The sequence below is a fragment of the Salvia miltiorrhiza genome, chromosome 4, assembly GCF_028751815.1.
Source record: "Salvia miltiorrhiza cultivar Shanhuang (shh) chromosome 4, IMPLAD_Smil_shh, whole genome shotgun sequence".
NCBI lineage: Eukaryota > Viridiplantae > Streptophyta > Magnoliopsida > Lamiales > Lamiaceae > Salvia > Salvia miltiorrhiza.
Genome location: NC_080390.1, coordinates 21,872,151 through 21,895,073, shown reverse-complemented (window position 1 = coordinate 21,895,073; position 22,923 = coordinate 21,872,151). Strand labels below are relative to the sequence as shown.

At 38.9% G+C, this 22,923-nt stretch overlaps 1 protein-coding gene and 1 pseudogene across 3 annotated transcripts; one reads left to right on the top strand and one right to left on the bottom strand.

The window, feature by feature from the left end:
* The first annotated feature begins 1,052 nt into the window (after window positions 1-1,052).
* On the top strand, window positions 1,053-5,803 carry LOC131019394 (tubby-like F-box protein 8). Of its 3 annotated transcripts, XM_057947940.1 has the most exons (6): window positions 1,154-1,382; window positions 1,874-1,923; window positions 2,606-3,020; window positions 3,175-3,262; window positions 3,913-4,045; window positions 5,003-5,803. In XM_057947940.1, exons 3-6 carry the CDS (start codon window positions 2,673-2,675, stop codon window positions 5,709-5,711), a joined length of 1,278 nt encoding a protein of 425 aa, XP_057803923.1. In that variant the 5' UTR covers window positions 1,154-1,382; window positions 1,874-1,923; window positions 2,606-2,672; the 3' UTR covers window positions 5,712-5,803. The 3 variants fall into 3 exon arrangements, with proteins under 3 accessions (XP_057803922.1, XP_057803923.1, XP_057803924.1); XM_057947939.1 differs by lacking the exon at window positions 1,874-1,923 and having other exon boundaries at window positions 1,053-1,382; XM_057947941.1 differs by lacking the exons at window positions 1,154-1,382; window positions 1,874-1,923 and having other exon boundaries at window positions 2,879-3,020; window positions 3,179-3,262.
* A 2,782-nt stretch (window positions 5,804-8,585) lies between these two features.
* LOC131023147 (L-type lectin-domain containing receptor kinase IX.1-like) lies at window positions 8,586-13,896 on the bottom strand (annotated as a pseudogene).
* Window positions 13,897-22,923: the final 9,027 nt, after the last annotated feature.

Below are 22,923 nucleotides of genomic sequence, written 5' to 3'. Positions count from 1 at the left end.
GTGGGTGAAAACTTTGGGAATTTGGTATTAACTTTGAGAATTTGAGTATATGTAAATAAAAGATGTAAAGCGGTGGTCTTTACACTGAGAGTTTACATGTATTTATAGGCTAAAAACATGTAGAATCCTAGTAGGAATAAGACTATTTTTATACTTCTAATAGAACTAAGACTCTTCGAGTTGATCCTTATCTCTAATTTGATCTCCATTTTTGGTGGATGATGATTAAGCCTCTTAGGATAGTACTAAATGGTGCAGAATCATGACTGTTTCCGTGTTAGCAGCGCTGTTGAGATCAGCTGACAACACTGTTGACGACTGATTTTCACTGTCTTTGTCTTTGATTTGACATCTTTAACGGAGACATATTTTACTCTTCATCATCGTGCCGAAAATAAGTTGATCAACTTAGCTGGAACGGCGAAGAGAAAGTATATTATTGAACAAATTTTTTATAAGATATTAAAAATAGAGGCAACACCCTAGTCTAGCCAAAACCTTTTAGTCATAGGAAATTCTAACCATACAAATAAAACTATGGAAAAAATAGCATTTCCTACTAAAATACTCTTTTAGTGTGTAACAGTATAAAATATATCATTACACACTTTTTGGAAGCGAAAAAGTGTGTTATAGTATATTTTACACTGTTACACATTTTTTCGCAATTACACACTTTTACGTTATTACACACTTTTGTAAAAAATTGTGTAACAATGTACAATACATTATTACACGATTTTTGAAAAAGTGTGTAACAATGTATTTTACACTGTTACACATTTTTTCGCAAAAGTATTACACATTTTTACGAAAAAGTATGTAACAGTATTAAGGGTATAATTGTATATTTACATTAGAAAATGTTAATTTTTTTCATATTTTTATTTGAACGGATATTTTTTCTTTTTTTATAAAAAAGATTAATTGAGACCATTAACTCTTAAGAATAATAATGAAATACGGACACAATAAATCTCCAAAATATACAAACATTTATATCCCTCAAATAAATAAATAAAGAAATAAGTCACGAAAACCCATGTCGGGGTCGAGTAGTTGCTTGCTAGCTAGCCTGGTATTCGGTCACACAGAGATAGTGGGCAACTATAATAAACCTCATAATTTCAAAGCCAAACGGAAAAACAATAAATTATACATAAGACTTTTTTAATCTTTAAATTAGTTTTTCCACGTTACAATAATTTCACTTTTGTTAATTCAAGGTCGCTATTCTACCTCCGCTCTCTCTTTCTCTCTCTCCGCTTCTTCGCAGCTTAGATTCATTGCCATCTCAGAGCCGGCTGAGCAGCATCTCTCTCTAGATTGGCACTGTGTGAGAGAAGGTTAATTGCGACGTGTGTGTTTCTGTGTTACTGAAGGTCTGTAGCTAATTTTCTTTCTCTCTCTTGATCTGCTGCTTCTCTCCCTAGAAAAAGTAGCTTGCATTTTTGGGTTGGAGTTCTTAGATGCTAGTGGAATTTGGATTTTAGGTTTTTTATTTTGTATAGATCTCCGATCTAATTTCCTTCAGCTCCTTTCATGGTGAAGGTGACCTTTGTGCCCCAAGTCAATGCCTAATTCACATTTGATAGAATGACTAATTTTTCTTTAATCGTTTGTTGGAGCTTTTTAGTAAAATCTTTTAGCCTAGGAGGAGTAAATTTCTTGCGAGTTCAGCTCAGACTTTGCTTCAATCAAAATGTTATTATTATTATTTTTTTAATTATTCATTTTTTAGAGGGTTTATGTTTATCACTTGATTTTGTTTATTCGAAGAGAGATTAGCTATAGTAACAGACAAACAAAACAAAGAAAACAAAGAAGAAGAGCTTTGAATTGATTGCACTAAATAAATTTGCAATTCCTGCAGATCTCTGAAGATACATTGAAATTTTATATTTCGTGAAGTCCTTGTTGCACGTATGCTGCTTCTTTCTCATATGACTTTGCTATTTTGTTCTTATTCATGTTTACTTGACTTCATTATCGTATTTTGCCTATGTCCATGAAGATATACAGGTCCCTATGCTCATTATAAGGTCTAATATACGATTGTTTTATTCAGATTAATGTTGAGGAGGCTTAAATCACTTAATTGAGGGTCATTTTGAAATTATCATTCATTAGCATTGACCACTATTTGGGCACATTTGGTTTCTGTACATGGGCAGTAGATAGATAGAATTGAATTCCTTTAGGGGCGTTTACTTGGGTGATAGAGACTATATCGACAATACATATGAATATGAGTATTCGAACGATTACATGATCAAACTTGTATTGTTCATCAAATGTTGTGGTGGATTACCCTATATTATTTTTTATGTATCTCAGCTATTACCCAAAGTAAACACCTCCTTAGGTGTACCAAATTAATGGGTTGTATTCAAGGTTTGTTAATTCCAACGCTTAGGTGATTTTGTTCTTTAATTTCAGCAGAAGTGGAAATAATTCAAATTTGGGACCTATAAGTTCTCGAAGTCCTTGTGGAACTGTGTTTCCTTTATGTTCTCTATGAATGTGATTCTTCTTTGTCTCTTTCATTTTCCTTGTGATTTATTTGTTTAGTTCTGAAATTTGTTTCTATTTTGGTTATCAACAGCTGTTCTCCCAATTCAAGCTGCCTGTAAATTAAGTTAATCATTACTTGTTCGGCACTTCGAGGTTCAATGTCATTCCGAAGTATAGCACGTGATATAAGAGATAGTTTTGGAAGTTTATCACGTCGGAGTTTTGATGTGAGGCTTTCTGGTCATCATAGAGGTAAATCACATGGTTCCTTGCACGACTTGGATGACCAGCCTGTGGTAGTTCAGAATTGTCGCTGGGCCAATCTTCCTCCGGAGCTGCTGTACGATGTAATTAGAAGGTTGGAGGAGAGCGAGAGTACCTGGCCGGCCCGAAAACATGTGGTTGCATGCGCCGCTGTTTGCCGATCATGGAGGAGCATGTGCAAGGAAATTGTTAAAATTCCTGAGCTGTCTGGGAAGCTCACATTCCCAGTTTCACTAAAGCAGGTAACTTACACTCTCTCCATGCCTTTGTATGATAAAAAAACGGATTAGGGAATTTGTCCTCTTGCTCTTGCCTTTCTGTAATCACTATGATATGCTGACTGAATTTGTTTATAATTATAAGCAAATAGTAAATCCACTTTTATCTTGTGTACAGCCAGGGTCTCGCGATGGAACCATCCAATGCTTTATCAAGAGGGACAAATCTAATTTAACTTACCATCTGTTTTTGTGTCTTAGCCCGGGTGAGTGCCTTCTGGACATCAATAAACTCCAGTTACTATTTATGCCCTTAGCATTTGTTTTTTGGAAATTTAATTGATCGCCTCAGCGCATAATCAGCTCTTTTTCTTGGGATGAATGTTATTTTACTATTGATAACTGCATATATATTTTCTTTTCCTGAACTGATGAGCCTATTTCCTCAGTTGGTTAAGTTGATTATATAATTTTGCTGGTTTTGTATAAGCTGATAATGGCTTAAAGCATGCCATTCCATTTTTAAGTTGAAACAATATCTCAAAATGTTTTCTTAGTAATCGTGTGGCTTCTTGCTGTTTAGTATAATCATAACTTCACAACGATTACTGAAGTGAGCAAATCCTTGTAACGCTGATAGATTTCGATGCAATTGCATAAGAAAAAAAATGCTTTTGCTTTAAAAATAAAAGGGGGCTTCTTTTTGTTGGTATATTCTTCAATCCTATTATGGATCCCCTGATCAAGGAAACATGCATAATTTCACAAGCTGGCTTTAAGATTTCAGATGAAAATGATATTGATTCGATCTAATCTTATTCTTTCCATTCTCATGTTGAATGTCCATTTATACACTTTAATTCCCTTAGTATTCCTACTCTTGTGGCTGTGCTGATATGCTTTTTGATATCTGCAGCTTTGCTAGTTGAGAATGGGAAGTTCCTTCTCTCTGCAAAACGAACTCGTAGGACTACTTGCACTGAGTATGTTATCTCAATGGACGCAGACAACATCTCGAGATCAAGTAGCACATATATTGGAAAACTCAGGTAGACTAATAGTATTGTTGTATTTTCACTTTCAGCCTTCTACACATTAGTTATTTTGTTGAATTAGATTTCTTCTTGGTTGACTTCACAATTCGGATTAGACTAATTTCTTGTGATGTTAGAAAAAGACTACACCTTAACAGTTACTCCCTCCGTCCCACTCCAATAGGCTCATTTTCCTTTTTGGGTAAAAAAGTTGTATTTAATTGGTGTGGACTACACCACTTTACTGCCACTTTCCTACTAAAAAGTAAGTTTTCTTAATCTCCGTGCCCAAAAGAAGTGAGCCTATTGGAGTGGGACGGAGGGAGTAGATGTCAAGCACTGTGAGTCTGTGATCATATTTTGTTTTGCATTATCGAAAACTTAACCAGTGAAAATAGTTTCCTTATCTGTCTCAATATGTGTTATTTGGCAACTTAATAAAATAAAGGGGTAATTGCACATGAACTAAAATATTCCACCTCCAAAAATTCACCCAATTTTTATCTTGCACATGAACTAAAAATTCTGCCTCCAAATCTCGAACTTTCAATTGTTCTGTTTTTTTACACGGTTGTTAATTTTTGGTGAATTAATGTCATCGCGGCTAGTTGAAGTGACAAGTTAATCTTTACGCCATCGTGACTATATGAAGTGGCGAAGACATCCAATTACGTTGTTTAGTACATCAGCCGTTTTAAGTCACGAAGTCCTTTTAGGCGTCCACCTCAGCATTAATTGGGGCCTGGGGGCAATTGACAATCATGTGAAAAATCAAAACAAATGAAAGTTTGTGTATTTGGAGGCAGAATTTTTAGTTCACGTGTATTGAAACGCAATTACCCCCAAAAGCGAATCTACCCTGCGACAATTTTGATCAGATATAACTAATATTCTAGAATGTTTATGTATACCTTTGATCTTTGATATTTGGCTCCTGTGTCCTTCGTGAGGAATAACATTACCTTTTTGCAGATCAAATTTTCTTGGCACCAAGTTCATAATATTCGACACCCAACCTCCACATAATTGTTCGCACATCACACCACCGGGGAGAACTAGCCGCAGGTTCTACTCCAAGAAAGTTTCTCCGAAGGTACCAACTGGGAGCTACAGCATATCCCAGATTTCATATGAACTAAACGTGCTCGGGACACGGGGTCCACGGAGGATGAACTGCACTATGCACTCCATACCTGCCTCATCCATGGAACCAGGTGGGGTGGTGCCCGGGCAGCCAGAACTTCTCTCGAGGCCCCTTGAGGACTCATTCCGCAGCATCTCTTTCTCCAAGGCTCTTGACATTTCAACTGAATTCAGTAGCTCAAGATTTTCTGACATTGCTGGGATATCAAATTCAGAAGACGACAGCAAACCGAGGCCCTTGGTTCTCAAGAACAAGTCTCCCAGGTGGCACGAGCAGCTGCAATGCTGGTGCCTCAATTTCCGGGGTCGAGTGACTGTTGCATCCGTGAAGAACTTTCAGTTGATTGTGGCCACACAACCGTCACCTAGCGCCCCAGCTAGTTCTCAGCCAGCGCAGTCCGACCACGATAAGATCATTCTCCAGTTCGGCAAGGTTGGGAAAGATATATTCACCATGGACTATAGGTATCCCCTTTCTGCCTTTCAGGCATTTGCTATTTGCTTGAGCAGCTTTGATACCAAATTGGCTTGTGAATAGAGACAAGATACCCATGATTTGCTGTTATTCATGCATTTAGTTCAACATTTGTATATTTTCTGTTTTCATTGAAAAGGATGTTGTATTTCTCCTTTCTCTTTCACCTTTTCTTTTCTAGATTTATGCTACTGTGGAATGGAACTCGATCATGATCCTAGCCCAATACCGGTATATATATAGTTGGATCCAGTGAGAATAACTATTTTTGTGAAATTTGAGAATAACAAATAAGTTAATATAAATTTACGAATAAGTTGTTTATAATGTACGAATAGTAGTATTCAGTTAATATGGTGAAATTTTTGCCCTTTCCAATATTCAAATCGAGGTGAAATTAACGTCCCTCAGAGTAAATATTAGCTATAGAATTTGAATATCTAAGGTTCTAGATTTATTTTCATTTTCACTACATTTGGTTATTTTCACTTGATCCATATATATATATATATATAAGAATAGAGAACAATTATCACCCGTTGATCTTATCTAATCTAACGGTCAGCAATTATTCACGCCATATTCAATGAATTTTTATGTTGAACATATAGGGAGTTGAACCTCACAACCCCCAAAAATTTAGTATATTTTGATTAACGTTCAACGAAATGACTGATATGTTTAATACAATGTGATGAACATGGGTGTGTTCGTGTTCTTCGTTGAACGCGACTATATATATATATATATATATATATATATATATATAGGGGATGACTAAAATAAAAACACTTCTTAAAATATAAAATATAAACAATTTTCAGCCCTTAGATCATCAAGATCTACGGTTGATTCGTAACCTTGTTGGATGAATTCGTGGTCCTGGGTTCGAATCCCAAAAATAGCAAAAATTTATTTTTCATAGTTCGTAACCATGTTGGATGAATTCGTAACCATGTTGGATAAAATTCGTACATTAAAAAACGTTTATATTTATATTTTAAGAGGTGTTTTCACTGTAGCTCTCCCCTATATATATATATATATATATATATATATTAAAATAAAAACACATCTTAGTGTATAAAATAGGCACCATTTTCACCCCTTAGATCATCAAGATCTACGGTTGATTCATCACCTTGATGGATGAATTCATGATCCTGGGTTCGAATCCTGTTGGTAACAATATATTTATTTTTCGCAATTCATACCTTTATGCAACGAATTCATACGTATTCAACAAAATATTCATACATTTTTGTTGGTTTGTATTTTTTATTTTAAGAGTTATTTTTATCGTAGCCCTTCCCTATATATATATATATATATATAGGGAGAGGTTCAGATAAGAACCACTAAATAAAATAAGAACGGAGAACCATTTTAAGTCATTCGATCGTCAAGATCTACGGTAGATGCATCATCTTGTTTGATGAATGCAGAACCTGGGTTCGAATCCTTAAGGGAGAAAAAAATTTATTTTTTTCAAATGCAGTAAATTTAATAGCGGATGCATTAATTTGTATAGCAAATGCAGTAATTTTAATGGTTCTCATGTTCTCACGAATGTTCTCACTAGAACTGGGGATAGGTTCCTGTGAGAATGTCATATTTTTGTGACACCTAAGGGCTAATCACAGTCACTGATTTGAGTAGATCCAACGGTTTGTTCAACAGTAAAACATGAACATCGTTGTTCATGTGTTTTTTGTTCATATATTTTATGTATTTGTTCATGATTATCCATTCTCACAAAAAGATGAGTTCTCACAGGATATATATATATATATATATATATATATATATATATATATATATATATATATATATACATGATTATCCATTCTCACAAAAAGATGAGTTCTCACAGGATATATATATATATATATATATGGAGAAATTAATTTTTTTTTTTTATGAAAGTTAAGAATGTTGAACATGTCAATAGTTTTTGATGAACATAACAATAATTTTATTGAACGATTGGGGACGTTGATCGAATCCTAGAGTACAAAATTTTAAACAAATACTCCCTCCGTCCCAAACGAAATGTCCTGTTTCTTTTGGGCACAATTATTAAGGAGCAAGTTAATTAGAGTAATAAGTGGTGTTGTATAAAGTTAAAATTTAGTGGGTCCTACAATAAAGTAACTTAATTAAGGTTTAAGAGATTAAGGTTTTAAGACTAAATTAATAACTTAATTAGACACTTATTATCCCTTATTTTTTCCCAAAAAGGAAACAGGACATTTCGTTTGGGACAACCCAAAAAGGAAAACAGGACATTTCGTTTAGGACGGAGGGAGTACATCTTTTCAACAAATACGTCTGTTCATAAAAAATTACTGACATGTTCATCACAATTATTGATATGTTCATCAAAATCTGGACACGAGATTTATTCTTAATTCTGGACCGTTTGATGGATCATGATCAATGGATGAGATTGTTTCTCACTTCTTTAAATATTTGTCTTTCTCAATAGAATATATATATATATATATATATATATATATATATATATATATACTCGCGTTCAGTTGAGAAGACGAATGGCCCATCTTCATCAAAATATATTGAATATATCAGTAATTTCGTGTTGATCATCAAAATCTGCTGAACATATACAACATTCTTGGGGGTTCTGGGGTTCGAACCCCTATATGTTCAACATAAAAATTTGTTGAACATGGCGTAAATAAATGTTGACCGTTAGATTAGATAAAATCAACGGATGAGATTACTTCTCATTTCTCACTCTAGGATCACAATTGAACATGGAGGACTCACAAGCGAGATGCCAACTTCTTGTTTGGAGAAGTTTACATATGAGATCACAACTACAACAATCACATAAGTTGATATTTGAGATCACTATATTACCTTTTCACAGTAGAACAGATTGATGAAGCAATGAAGGCTATGAAACTCATATATAAAAGAGGAATATGTTTCATGCAAAAACAGAGGACGGCACAGATTCAAGCAATAGTAATCTCAATGTTGCTCCCATTGTTATAACGTAGCTGGGATATAGAATCAGTTGAATCTGTACGCCAGCTCTCTCCCTTATTTCCTGCGACATCACTGATTGAGACAGATATTCTGGAATGTGCAGACGTTCAACATCAGCTTCCAACATTTCCAGCACTTTATTCATTGATGGACGATCATCTGGCCTCATCTGTATGCACCATAGCGCCACTATTGTCATCTTCCGTTTAAGACTCTTTCTACTCTCAATCTCATCATTACCATTGTTTGCCTCTGCTTTTTCAATATCAATGCCCTTGTCTTGGTTAAAGTGGTCATATATCCAATATGGGAAATACTTGCTAGAATCATTTTTGTTTCCCCTCAACTCTCTGTTTAAGCCAATCATTTCCGTCAACAACATCCCAAAACTATACACGTCAGCCTTGTAGGACACTCCGCCAATACTTCTATTGATGAGTTCAGGAGCAACATAACCTATGGTTCCTCTAGCAGCAGTCATTGTCATTGTGTCCTTCTCTATGGAGCATAATTTTGCCAGCCCAAAATTTGATATTTTTTGGACGAATTTATCATCAAGAAGTATATTGTGAGGTTTGATATCAAAATGTAAAATCTGGATATCACAACCATGATGCAAATACTCAACTCCTCGAGCCACTCCAACTGCAACCTTGAATTTCACATCCCAATCCAATGAAGATGCTTTTTCTTCCTTGAAAAGTAGGAACCATTGGGCATGAAATCGAATATGAGGGCGCGTTTGGATCTTTCAGCACAATATCCAACAAGTTTGATAACATTTACATGATGGATCCTTCCAATGGTTCCAACTTCATTGATGAAGTCTTGCCTATTTGCCCCGGATTTTTCAAGTAGTTGGACTGCTACATGATGCCCACTTCGGAGCTTTCCTTTATAAACATAACCAAATCCTCCTTGGCCTAGTTTTTCTCGAAAACCTCTCGTCATCTTCTTTATTTCTGAATAGGAGTATCTGATTGGTGAGAGTTTGTTGTCACTCTGTAGGAAACGTTCTATTTCATCGTACACCGACAAGCGCGTTCTTCAGAATTTGTAGATCAAGAACCCCATTCCGCAAACAATTCCAACGATGAGTCTTACTTCATAACTTACAACTGCCATTAAATAATAATAGAAGAAGAATATTCAATAGAAGTTTCTTTATAAAGACCAAAACTTAAAATATTAAAGCATATGTGATTAGCGCACCAATGATACGTTGATTATCGTTGCGATCCCCTGCAAGTAGTCCACAAAAATGATAGCAAGATTAAGTTCAAAACATTCCCATTAAGATTTGCATAATAATCTCATCACTAGTTTTCATTTGCTTTATCAACATAAATCGAGACAAAGGTGTGTAATAATTTGTTACAGTGTTTTACGACAACCCAATAAGAGGCGCCAAATCCAATAATGATCTTTGCTGGAATGCTTACCCCTGCAAATACAACAGCTGCAAATGTTCTCCACAATCTTAATTAGAATTGCATGCCTATAAATTTTTTGTCTGCAAAATTCAAAAAAACTGTAGCATAAATTTACGAGCTCACCAACTATGACCATAAAAACCATGAGACAGCCTGCAATTGGACCTGATCATGAGGAATACAAGAAAAGTTGTTGAGAACTACATATCTAATTACCATGCGCTTGTTTTTATTCTTGTTTCTTCATAAACATTAATTAATCTTACCTTCATATTGTGGTCGAAAGGATTCCATGAAGTAATCTGCATTTTCCAGAATACTAAAAACCATCAGCATAGAAATGGAATTTCATACTTGTTAATTGAACTTGTAAATTAAGCAGTCTTACCCCAGCGCACTGGCGGATCCAGGGGGGCTAGAGGGCAAAGGTGCACATTAGCCCCTGAACTTGACACCCCTATAGCTTTTACCCCCCAGGATCGGTCAAGGCGCGTTGACCTCCCTGAACTCCCGAAACAAGGGTGCAAATAAACCCTCCGTTAAACGGCTATCAAATGGCATCAGTTTAATTTTATTTTTCTTTATTTCAAGTGCCCCCTTCTCTTCTCCCTCATCTCCGGCCAACACGGCCCTCTTCCGACGAGCAGCGACAAGGCTGCCGCCTTCTCACTCGGACACAATCGCCCTCGACATACATTCACACTAGGCGGCGACGCAGCAGCGAGATACCACTGCCCCCATCTCATCCTTCTCAGGTCCGACTCCCTCATCTCTCTCCTTCGGGCTCAACAGCAGCCACCGCCGCTGAACTCTCATCCCCCTCTAACAGATGGCCGACGAGGTTTATGTCAAATATATGATCTTGGATCGCGACGGCGAGGTTTTGAAGCCGGCAAAACCGGAGCTCTTATCAAACCCTAATTCGAGCCCCAATTCACCATCCTCGAGCGAAGCAATCCAAGATATGAAGCTCCCTCACAAATTCGAGGAGCTCAATTCGAAAAATCTGAGGAGGAGTGAGAGATGTGTTAGGTCCTGAGGGTCTCGAATAGGTGTATGGGGGGGAAAATACACCTATAGGCTATTTTTAAATAATCTACCGACCTCAATCAGATGGATCTCAGTCAGAGATCAAAACGAAACTTTACAAGCAAACAAAGACGCCTGTTTTACTTAAATCAGTTTTGACCAAACAGGGTTGACAACTGATACTGAAAGCTCTTCAGTAAAGAGTTATCAGTTAAGTTGCTGAAACTTAACTGATGCAAGTAAGGGCTTCAGTCGTGTTTGCTAAAACAGAGATGATATCACTCTTCCTGACTATTAGAGGATAGGTCAGTCAGACCGATATCATACGCAGCGGAAATTAAACTTAGTTTCGTAATAGCCTCGGTGGAGCAAGTTGTTGGTTAAGGTTTCTCTTTGTTGTTAGTCAGAGTTCAGTTTATCAATTGAGATAGCACAAGTAAGAATGTAAAACTGAAAGCTGTAAACAACACAGAGACTTTTACGTGGTTCGGAAAAACCCTTTCCTACATCCACGGTTGGTTGATCAGACCAACAATCCACTCCGCAAGTGCTTCACTGGTGCACTGCAAACCGAACCGTGTGCTTGCCTGGTGCACACAACCACTCCACTGAAAAAAACCCTTCTTCAGTACCCACGCTTCACTCGCGTCGGATTTCTCTGCTCAGCACAACACGTGCTCAGACTTCTCACTCAGAGTTCAGAGTACCTTCCTGAACTCCGAACCACTCAAACACTCTTATGGGGGAGAGGTTTGAACGAGTGCCAACTATACTTACAAAGAACAAGTTCTTTGAAGCAAGTTTGACCTTTGGCTTCTGGGTAAACAGATATATGCCTAGGGTCTAAGAGAATGTATGTAATCAGCAGTGACTGATTTTGGCTTTGGAATTCTCTTCTTCGATTCAAGCTTTGGGGAGGTTAAGCTTTAGGCTGAGTAGCAATTTCGGCAGAGCTTCAGCTTATGTCGTTGAATCGGTGAAGGTTGAAGTGATCCTCGAGCGCTATTTGTAGGAGAACTCTTGAATAGATCCGTTGGCGTAAATCGTCCTCAAGATTTCTTTCGTTGGAGAGCAATTCGAATTTGGGCTGAGGCTTCAATCTTCGAGGTTCCTTGTCTGGGTGGAAACGGCTCTCTTTGATGGACAGGAGATGTGACGTCTCTGAAAAGTAACCACCAGATAGGAATGACCTCTACAGAGATAAGGATATCATGAGATCTCTGCATTTAATGTGGCTGTACTTGTGCGTACGTGGCTTCCTCTGAACGTTGGAAGATCAGTCCTAGGAGGAATGTTCAACTGATACTTGACTTTAGTATCAGTCCTTTGCGCGCATTAATTAATCAGTCTTCAACTGATTCTTCAACTGATACTTCAGTTGGTATCTGCAGTCTTCAGTCTTCAGTCCTTCGTTCTTCAGTCTTCAGTCTTCAGTCTTTGACACCGCAAGCTAAACTAGAAACGAACTCTAACACTTGAGTTCAAAGAAATTCTAGTCGATCTATTACATTTAAGTCTTATGAATTTTGGTATCATCAAAACAAAGGTTAGGATTTTCCACAAGGTTCCCAGCAATTTCCCCCTTTTTGATGATGCCAAAACCACACAGCAGTTCTAGACAGCAAAAAGACTGAACTCACAGTACAAGTTCTAAAACTGGGGTGAAAACAGTTCCCCCTTAACAATAGAACCTAAAAACTTGTACCTAGAGTTAAGAACGGAAACAGTTCTAAAACGGAACAAGGAGAAGACAGAAAAACCATAATCAGAGCCTGGACAAAGAGTCATTGTCTTCAGGTTGAGATCAAAAAGAAGTTCTTTTCATTAATGAAAGACTGATAAGACAGCAGTCTAAATTACAATATGAAAACAGATAAGAACAATACAGAGTACTTCCAATCAACTCACGGTTTCTGGTTGTAAAGCTTTAAGACTGCATTCCATATCTCTCTGGCATCATTGGAGTCTGGATGAAAGTTCCAAATCCTGCATATGGCTCTGAATTCCTTCTTGATTCTGTCTCTGTCGACTCCATTCTTAATCCTTGGTGGAGTCACAAACTTCTTCTGAGGATCCGGAATGCATTTTCCATATTTTCTTTGAGCTTCTATCAATTGACGAACTAATTCTCTTTCTTCCAGTTGCAATAGAAAATACTTCCAAGCTTCATTCCTGTAATTCCTCTCTCCTTGGATGTTTGCAAAAATAATCCATTTGGTGTAGCATTCCTTGGTTCTCTCCCACCAGTCGTTCAACTCAAATGGTATCCATTTGTCTGGTCGCTCAAACTTTTCCAGATGTGATATTATCAGTCCACTCTTGAAGTAGTGTTCAAGCTTCTGACCTTCCTCTAGAGTTGATACGAAGTCGAATTTCGTTTTCTTCAGTTCTGGCTCAATTGAGGAGCTTTCTCTGCTTCTCTTTCTGTTGGCTTCAACTGAGGCAAAAGTAGGAGCAACCTTTGCAATGATCTCTTCAGCCCTGTTTTCAACCCTATTAAAGACAGAGGGGATCATTTCCTCTTCCCTTCGGATGCGCTTTATTATATCCTCTTCCCCCTTTTTGGCATCAGCGGGAGGAAGTCGACTTTGCAGCTCTTGAAGATCATTGAACATCTTTTGAAGGAGGGCGAAGTCAGGGGACTCTTGAGTTCGTTGGATTTGCCTTTCCACTTGCACTAGTCGTTGCAGAATAGGTTGTACTGTCTCTGTAACTAGGAGGTTGACTTCAGTTCTTGGCATGAATGTCTTGAGGAAGTCAATATGCATTTCTCTGATCTTCTCAGACAGCTCAATATATTGCGTCTTCCTTTGAATCTACGATTCAAGAAAGAGTCTGTGCAATTCCTCATGATCCTTCTCGATTTTGGGGATACCTTTCTTTGGATCAAGCATGTCTGCCTTGTATCTGATCAGAGCAGCTTCTTCTTTTCCCATCCAATAGACCATGTCTGCGGTTGCCTGTTTCTCAACTTCTTTAAGCTTCTTCACGAACTTCTCTCCATAGATGTTCTGTCGTTTGAGCTCGTGTTGGAGTAAGTCAATTTCAAGCCGTTGATCAGCAAGCTGCTCAAGCAGTACATCCATCGGTTGTTCAACATCGTCAGAAATTCATAGTAGATTCCTGTGTGGCCGATTGTGCTTCCAGGCTGTAAATCGCTCGTCAGTTTCTGAATTTGAATCAAATAGAACTGGTCCTTCTGCGCGAGGAAGCTCTACGTGTTCTATTGGAATGTCTGAGTCGGCAGGAGAATTCTGCACTTGCTGACGCTCTTCATTGGCTTTGGATGTAGATGCCTCGGCCTGACTGGTTGGAGCAGGACGTTCTGTTCTTCCTTCAGCAAAAGGCTGAGGAATTGATTGCTCTTGACTGATGTTCTGGCCTTCAGGTGGAGTAGGCTCATCAGTGTTCAAGAGTGGTGTCGATGAAGGCGGAGGAGACTTGGGGATGTCTTCGACTCGTTCTTCAGACATTGGGCGATCAACATTGTCAGCTGATCTCTGTTCTGCTTCTGGTAAAGTAGCATCAACTTCAGGGATGCTAGTCTGGTCAACTTCAGTAGGAATTGTTGGAGGAGTTGATGGCAAATTCGGCTGACTGATTGAATCAGTCATTGGTTGTTCAGCGGCGACAGGATCAGCAGCAGATTCCGCCGGTTGTGCAGTGTCATCAACTGGAGAGCTGCGAGCATCAGTTACTTGTTCGATGATGAGAGGCTCTTCAAACACCTTTGATGTTCCAGCATCGTCGTTGAGTGACAAGAGACGTCTGAATTGTTTGGAAGAATACAAGTAATTCATGGCAAATTTGTCAAAGTCATGAATTACATCCCAAACTCTTTCAATTTGAAAGAGGCTGATCAGGGATGCCTCTTCCATCTCGAACGAGTCTTTGGCTTCAGGGCTGTGAAGACTGTTGATTCTTGGGCATGGCACCGTTTTCAGGAAGGTATACGTGAAAATTCTATGAAGGTTCCGGTAGACTTCTAAAGACGTATCAACATCACCAATTAGACGTCGTAGGTGATTTGTAGCATTTTGTTGAGCTTCAGTCTGAAGTTCAACAGCTTCCTGATTACTGTTTGAAAAGAATATGGAGACTGATTCTGGGACAGTTTCCAAAACTGTTTTGCCTTTGGATTTAGGAGAGAGATTCCAAGGCATCTCTGTTGGTCTTTTGAAGGGTCTCTGAGGGCGTATGGTACGGACTCGGCGTGGCACATTCGTGTGAGCAGGAGGATTTGATGGAGGTGAATCAGAGGCCTCAGAGTCAAATGATGGTGGAGAAGAGATATCAATTACCTTCGCCTTGGGAGAAGGTTTGGGTTCTCTTCTTGCCAGTTTGAAGAGGCGAAGACTGTCTGTAAATTCCATCATCTTCGGCCATTGTACATATTTGTGCTTCTTTGTTCCCTCGATGATGATCTGGGAGACCCCGTTCCCTTGTCGAACCATCGTCGCCGGCCTCGTGTTGTGAGCTTCATTGTAGAGAAGCTTCAGATAAGCTTCTTCCCAGTTGTAGGACTCATTCTCCATAAGAGCTGCCATGACATTCTTCTGCGGTTGAAAAGCTTTGTCGGGAGTCCCAGTTGCACCTATCCAGCACTTCTGGATAATTTTGCCCAGCATGGCAAACTCCGGATGAAGATGGGAGAGAGTAACTTGACTCTCCGTCGATTCGGATTCATCCTTCATTGTAGACTTGAGAGTTTGGTTTGCGTCTTTATCAGTCAGTCTGGAGAGGGAAGAGCCACTGTTCGGGAGTTTGAACAGTTTTCTGACAATCTCAGAGACATTGAGAGTTTCTTCGATGCAGTTTGTTCCGTTGATGATACTGACTTTTGAGATCAGTTCTTCGGAATCGTTGAACTTGAGATTCTCGTAGAATTCTTTAACAGCATCGTCGAGTAGATACTTCGGTTCACTGGTGATAAACTTTGTCCATCCGTGTCGGTGAAGAATTTCTGAGACCTTTGCATATTCCGGCTTCTTTTCAAAGGATTCTTTGTGCACCGTCTGTTCATATCTGACATCTTTCTCTCTTGGAGCCTCCTTCTTGTTGTCAGTCCTCTTCATGTTAGTCTTGGCCATTTCGAATAAGAAATCTGTGAAGAAAATTTTGTAGGAAGTGATCTCACAGTAGAGTGCTGTGGATTTTGAAAGTTAGAGAGAGAGTGCAAAAGTATTGGAAAGTTGAAGAGTGGCCGTAATGGAGAAAGTGTGATCGTGGGAGATGAACAGTTTCCTAGGGCAATCGAAAAGACGTGGGCGGTTTGAAATCTGCGCGCCAAATCAGTTTTAATGAATTTTGACGTCCGTAATTAATGCCCGTCAGATGAGTGCCTTGAAATATGAGATATAAACTGATATAGAATATTTGGCATGATCTCTTACTGAAAATAGGCGGCGTATAGTGCGTGCAATGATTTGAAAAGATATGCTCAAAAAGAGATTTTCGGAAATTGAAAGTCCAAAGCAAAACGCAATGTCGTCAGTTAATCATTATCACACATAGGCCATATTTCCTTTAATAGTCCAAGAAAAAGTGAATACGAACAAGTTCCCAACAATCAGTTAGGACAACAGTCAAGTACTGAACTAGCTTAAACAGAGTTCCCCCTAAATTAGATAATCCATAATCAACTCAAGTAAATTGGGCAAAGGGAACAAAGAGTGGATAAACATAAATCAGCTTGAGATCAGTAAAGGACAATGTATCAAGAATTGTGCAGAAGATCATAACAAGGAAGAATGAACTAAGACAATCTAAGAATATCATATACAAGATAAAGAGTTTCTGATTAGATGACATTCCTTGATCCTTCTTAGTCCTCAGTTGATGCGGAGTTGTTTGCTTGGCTTCCTTGGAGGACTTCTTTTTGATTCTTCAGTCATCTTCCCTTTTCCTTTCTTGTCTTCTTCTCGTTTGTATTTGTCATCAGACTCAGGAGCCTCGCTGAATTTGTTCTGGATTTCCAGTTGCTGTTGAAGATGAGTGACTGTTGATTCAAGAATTGCTATTTTGACTCTCAGCTCATAAGTTGCTTCTTCTTGAATGACCAGCCTCTCTACCAACATTTCAAAACTTTCATCAGTGCTAGGTCTTGCAGATCTTTGCTCTTCAGATGGTGTTTCTTCATCTCTTGCGTTGGCTGGAGCTGTCTGATGCGGTGGATATTTATGGTGGACTTCAGTGTCCTCAGCATCATCTTCTTTGAGAAGACCTCTGGAAGTAAGGTACAGTCTGAAGTTGGGTGCCCAGTCGTGAATAGCATCCCAAACATTGGTGACTCTGAATTTCTCAAAGATGTTGTTCTCCAATGCTTCCATTTCTCATTCATTGAGAACTTCATCAATCTCCTTGTATTGAGATTTGGGCAGGGTTTTGACGAAGATGAAGAAGAAGTAACTGACAAGAGCCTGGAATTCTTCAGGATTCAGGGAAGCTCTGACTGAGGGAAAAAGGGTTGTGACACAGTGTTCGGACAATTGTGTCACGAAGTTTTTGAGAAGGGCAGTTTGATTGACAAAGGCTGAAGATGAGGATGCGGCATTGATGTCAGCAGTTTCTTCAAACTTTGCCTTCTTGTTGAACCCTTCAAGACAGTAGTGAAAGAAACCTTTGAGAGGAAGTTCTTCAGAATCAGTTTCTCTGTCATTGGTTGCTTGTGTCTCCTCTGGTTGTTGATCTCCTTCATCTGGTGGAGGAACAGTGGGAGCCTGTTGCTGAGTCGTTTCAGTGCTTGGAATTAGCACTTCTTCTGAAGCTTTTGGTGCAGCTTCTTCATGATCCTCATTTAGAGACCTCTGAGGAGTGTCAAGTGAGATCTTGACTGGAGATGACAAGCTGTCGAACTTTCTTTTGGTTGAACCTCGAGTCTTGTAGCGTGGCTCAGAAGTGAGAAGAGGGATTTCAGTCGAGATACTGACATTCCTTTTGACTGAACTTTTCTGGTTTTCAAACAGATGGATGGTGGAAGGCACTTGAGTAGTGTTCTTCCAGAAACATGGTGTCTCCCTCGCACTATAAAGAATGAGTGCCGAGACTCTTTTTCCTTGACGTAGATGCTTGGTGGAATGGGATTCCTTCTTCTCTTCAGCAAGAATCTGAAGGTAGGCCTTCTCCCAGTTGAATGGGCCTTTCTGCAACAGTGCGATCAGCACTAGTTTGTGAGGTCTTGAGAGATGACCAGGGGATCCACGAGTGCCAAACCAGCATTTCTTGATCATTCTGGCAATGGGTCTGAGATGATGATGTATTCTTGAAATGCTCAGAACATTGGTAATGATGCAGTCGGCAGATGCATTGCTTATTAGCGCTTCTCTCATGAGCTCTGGGGCTTCATCATCGGTGAAGAATGGGGCTGGTCCATCAGTCGGGAGGTTGAACATTTCTCTTGCAGCTTGAGATATGTTGATGGACATCTTTGTTGAGTCTGAGAAGTCTTCATTTGTGAAAACAGAAATTTCTGTTTTGAGTTCACCAGTCGATTCATCAGTCTTGATGTTGTCGTAGAATTCTCTGATGATCGACTCGTCGAGAAGAAACTCAGGTGAGCATTGGACGAACTTCATCCATCCATGTCGTTCTAAGATCTCGTTGATCTTGTTGAACTCAGCAAGATTCCGGAGTGACTCCATTGTTACAAAAGATTCGTAACAGACAACTTGTTGAGATGCTGATTTTCCCATTTGGATTTTTGAGAGGTTTTCTGCAAAAATCTGAAAACTGATTCTCACAGAGATTGAACTGTGGATTCTTACTGTTAGTCTTGCAGAGAAAGATAGACTCAAGGAAATTTGTATAAAAGATTTCTCTGAGATTGAGTAAATCTTTAGTCGAAGATGAAACATTTTTGAAGAGAGTGTGAGAGATCGTGCATGAGGCGGTTTCAATAAATGTTTGAAATCTGTGCAAATGGAGTCGTGACACGTGGATCACTCCTCTTGTTAGTAAAAAGGGCGGGATCGTGTGATCGTGTGTCAACCGTTTTAAAATAAGTTTGCATGTGTCAATTAAAAGAAATGTGAGTGTAAATACAATGACACGTCAGACTATACATAATTCAGCCGAAAGAAAAAAAATAAAGAAAAGCAGTCATAGATACAAGTGAAATCGTTGAGAGAGGCTTACACAGTGATTATCACTAGTTACATCGTTGTTTGAAGTGCAAGTTCTCCCTGATTTTTATGACTGATTCTCCTTTGATTTAAAGTCCGTTGGCTGTTGCTGCACGTTCCTTTCACGTTTCATCTTTCTTCTGTACTGAAGTGATTCTTCACGAATCACTTCTTCAAAAACTTCTGACGCCCTTTTGAATTCTGTCTCTGTTTCCTTGAGACGTTGTAGAAGTTCTTGTTTCTGAGACTGAAGAAGTTTCAGTCTGTTGATCAGTCTGCGCTCCTATACATCTCTTTTGTCTGCTTCGTCTTCATCTGTAATGAAGTGGCGCATGACAATCTTTCGAGCATCTTGCACAAGATCAGTCTCTTTGATTATCTGTTTGTGCTCCCTAAGGAGATTTTCAAATCTCATTCTTAGGTGTTGATACTCTAGTCGTGTTTGATCATATCTGCTCGTTCCTTCTGATTGTGAGTGGGTTGGACTCTGGTTTTCTTCTGGAAAGATGAATCTTTCTTCTTCATCAGAATCCAATGAACCCATCTCAAGTTCGCTAATTTCTCGAAAATATGTATGAACATAATCGCCGGAGGAGTCTTTCTTGTTCCTGTACATTGTTAGAGAAAGCAGGGAGAAGCACACAGGAAACATGAAACGAACACGGAGCAAGCAATCTCAAGAGGAATCTTGAGAAAAGAATTTTGATCAAAGACAACAATTCCCTCAATAGGATCTAGTTCAATTAGAACCTAGTCAGATACAGATAGTTCTTGCGAACAACCTGCTCTGATACCAATTGTTAGGTCCTGAGGGTCTCGAATAGGTGTATGGAGGGGGGGAATACACCTATAGGCTATTTTTAAATAATCTACCGACCTCAATCAGAGGGATCTCAGTCAGAGATCAAAATGAAACTTTACATGCAAACAAAGACGCCTGTTTTACTGAAATCAGTTTTGACCACACAGGGTTGACAACTGATACTGAAAGCTCTTCAGTAAAGAGTTATCAGTTAAGTTGCTGGAACTTAACTGATGCAAGTAAGGGCTTCAGTCGTGTTTGCTAAAACAGAGATGATATCACTCTTCCTGACTATCAGAGGATAGTTCAGTCAGACCGATATCATACGCAGCGGAAATTAAACTTAGTTTCGTAATAGCCTCGGTGGAGCAAGTTGTTGGTTAAGGTTTTTCTTTGCTGTTAGTCAGTGTTCAGTTTATCAATTGAGATAGCACAAGTAAGAATGTAAAACTGAAAGCTGTAAACAACACAGAGACTTTTACGTGGTTCGGAAAAACCCTTTCCTACATCCACGGTTGGTTGATCAGACCAACAATCCACTCCGCAAGTGCTTCACTGGTGCACTGCAAACCGAACCGTGTGCTTGCCTGGTGCACACAACCACTCCACTGAAGAAAACCCTTCTTCAGTACCCACGCTTCACTCACGTCGGATTTCTCTGCTCAGCACAACACGTGCTCAGACTTCTCACTCAGAGTTCAGAGTACCTTCCTGAACTCCGAACCACTCAAACACTCTTATGGAGGGGAGGTTTGAACGAGTGCCAACTATACTTACAAAGAACAAGTTCTTTGAAACAAGTTTGACCTTTGGCTTCTGGGTAAACAGATATATGCCTAGGGTCTAAGAGAATGTATGTAATCAGCAGTGACTGATTTTGGCTTTGGAATTCTCTTCTTCGATTCAAGCTTTGGGGAGGTTAAGCTTTAGGCTGAGTAGCAATTTCGGCAGAGCTTCAGCTTATGTCGTTGAATCGGTGAAGGTTGAAGTGATGGACATGAGATGTGACGTCTCTGAAAAGTAACCACCAGATAGGAATGACCTCTGCAGATATAAGGATATCCTGAGATCTCTGCATTTAATGCGGCTGTACTTGTGCGTACGTGGCTTCCTCTGAACGTTGGAAGATCAGTCCTAGGAGGAATGTTCAACTGATACTTGACTTTAGTATCAGTCCTTTGCGCGCATTAATTAATCAGTCTTCAACTTATTCTTCAACTGATACTTCAGTTGGTATCTGCAGTCTTCAGTCTTCAGTCCTTCGTTCTTCAGTCTTCAATCTTCAGTCTTTGACACCGCAAGCTAAACTAGAAACGAACTCTAACACTTGAGTTCAAAGCAATTCTAGTCTATTACATTTAAGTCCTATGAATTTTGGTATCATCAAAACAAGGGTTAGAATTTTCCCCAAGGTTCCCAACAAGATGTCGCGGCTTGGGTGATGTCGGGCGGAGGTCTTGCAGACGCGATTTCCGAGCAGGTCAATGTTGAGAGAAACAGTTCTTCTCACCGTTGCGGCCGGTAGCATCTTCCACCCATGGTGGATCGCCGGAGGAGACGGCCATCGATCGAGGATGGTGGATGGTGTGCAGGTGAATGTGCAGATCAAGGATGGCCATTGCAGGTCTGGAACAGAGGTCTAGACGTTAAGCTGGGGCCCACTTAAAATAATTTTTTTTTATAAAGAAAACGCCGTTTGACAGCCGTTTAACGGAGGGGTTTATTTGCACCCTTGTTTCGAGAGTTCAGGGAGGTCAACGCACCTTGACCGATCCTGGGGGGGTAAAAGCTATAGGGGTGTCAAGTTCAGGGGCTAATGTGCACCTTTGCCCTTTTTTAAATATAGATATATATTTTATTTTATTTTATATCTATATATATGTGTATATAAATAAGAAATACAAGAAAAAATATAGTTATACATTGTTTATAGTATCCAACTATTCATATTAATTGCGAGTTGTTACATTATATTATTTTTATCATTTTTTCTTTCTTAGTTAATTTTTTAATGTTGAATTTGAGTCAATTCTAGAGGTAAAAGTAAAATTACTAAGTATTAACAATGAAAATTAGTTTATTTGTTTAGAAGATGAAACATTTTTTTTTTATAAAAAAAAAAGCATAAAAGTATGTCTTTAATTATATGCTTTCAATCTACTTGATGTTGAATCAATTGAATTACGAACAATTATCTATTATATTAAGTGATTGTCTTTAATTATATTCAGCCCCCCTAACGTTGAATCCTGGATCCGCCCCTGGGCCCAGCGGTAATAGAGATCAGAATGGGGCTCGCCGCAAGTAGCAGTGCCATTTGGCTCCTCCAGAATACAACCAACTTTGCACTTTCGACAAAGAAAATTACTACTCCAAGACAGAGTAAATCCATAGCGCAGAGATTGATGAATTTTCGAGAGCGATACACTATTCAGATCCCTAAAATTCCAAGATGTTGCAACTATGGAATTTAGTGTGCACATATACTCCACATCTGCGAGGCGCATGTTGCCAACCATTATGTAAGTATGCCTGCCTTGCTCACAATCAGTAACTTGGGTTGACAATGAAGGATTTTGCAATGGATGCTGAGAATTCTATGCTGAAGATATAGGAAAAGAACAGGTGTTGTTGCTTATGGAAACATGAGCAAACCTGATGGTGAAGTCACTGTAATTGATCGCTTTCACCAAGTATTTATGGGAGTTTAGATGAATTGAGGCGACATTATTTTTGCAGACTAATTCGTATTTAGAAAAAAAAAGTTAGATGGACTCTACTTCATTATTTTCATCAAGAAGTATTTAATCACATAATAAAAGTCAAAGGAGAATATATCGTTTTATCACAGCAAAACTTGAGGAGCTGGACAG

Coding starts and splice junctions, on each gene's coding strand:
- LOC131019394 (XM_057947939.1), top strand. CDS start 2,673: ATGTCATTCCGAAGTATAGCACGTGATATAAGAGATAGTTTTGGAAGT. Junction 3,021..3,174: donor TCCCAGTTTCACTAAAGCAG/GTAACTTACACT, acceptor TCTTGTGTACAG/CCAGGGTCTCGCGATGGAAC. Junction 3,263..3,912: donor GTTTTTGTGTCTTAGCCCGG/GTGAGTGCCTTC, acceptor TGATATCTGCAG/CTTTGCTAGTTGAGAATGGG.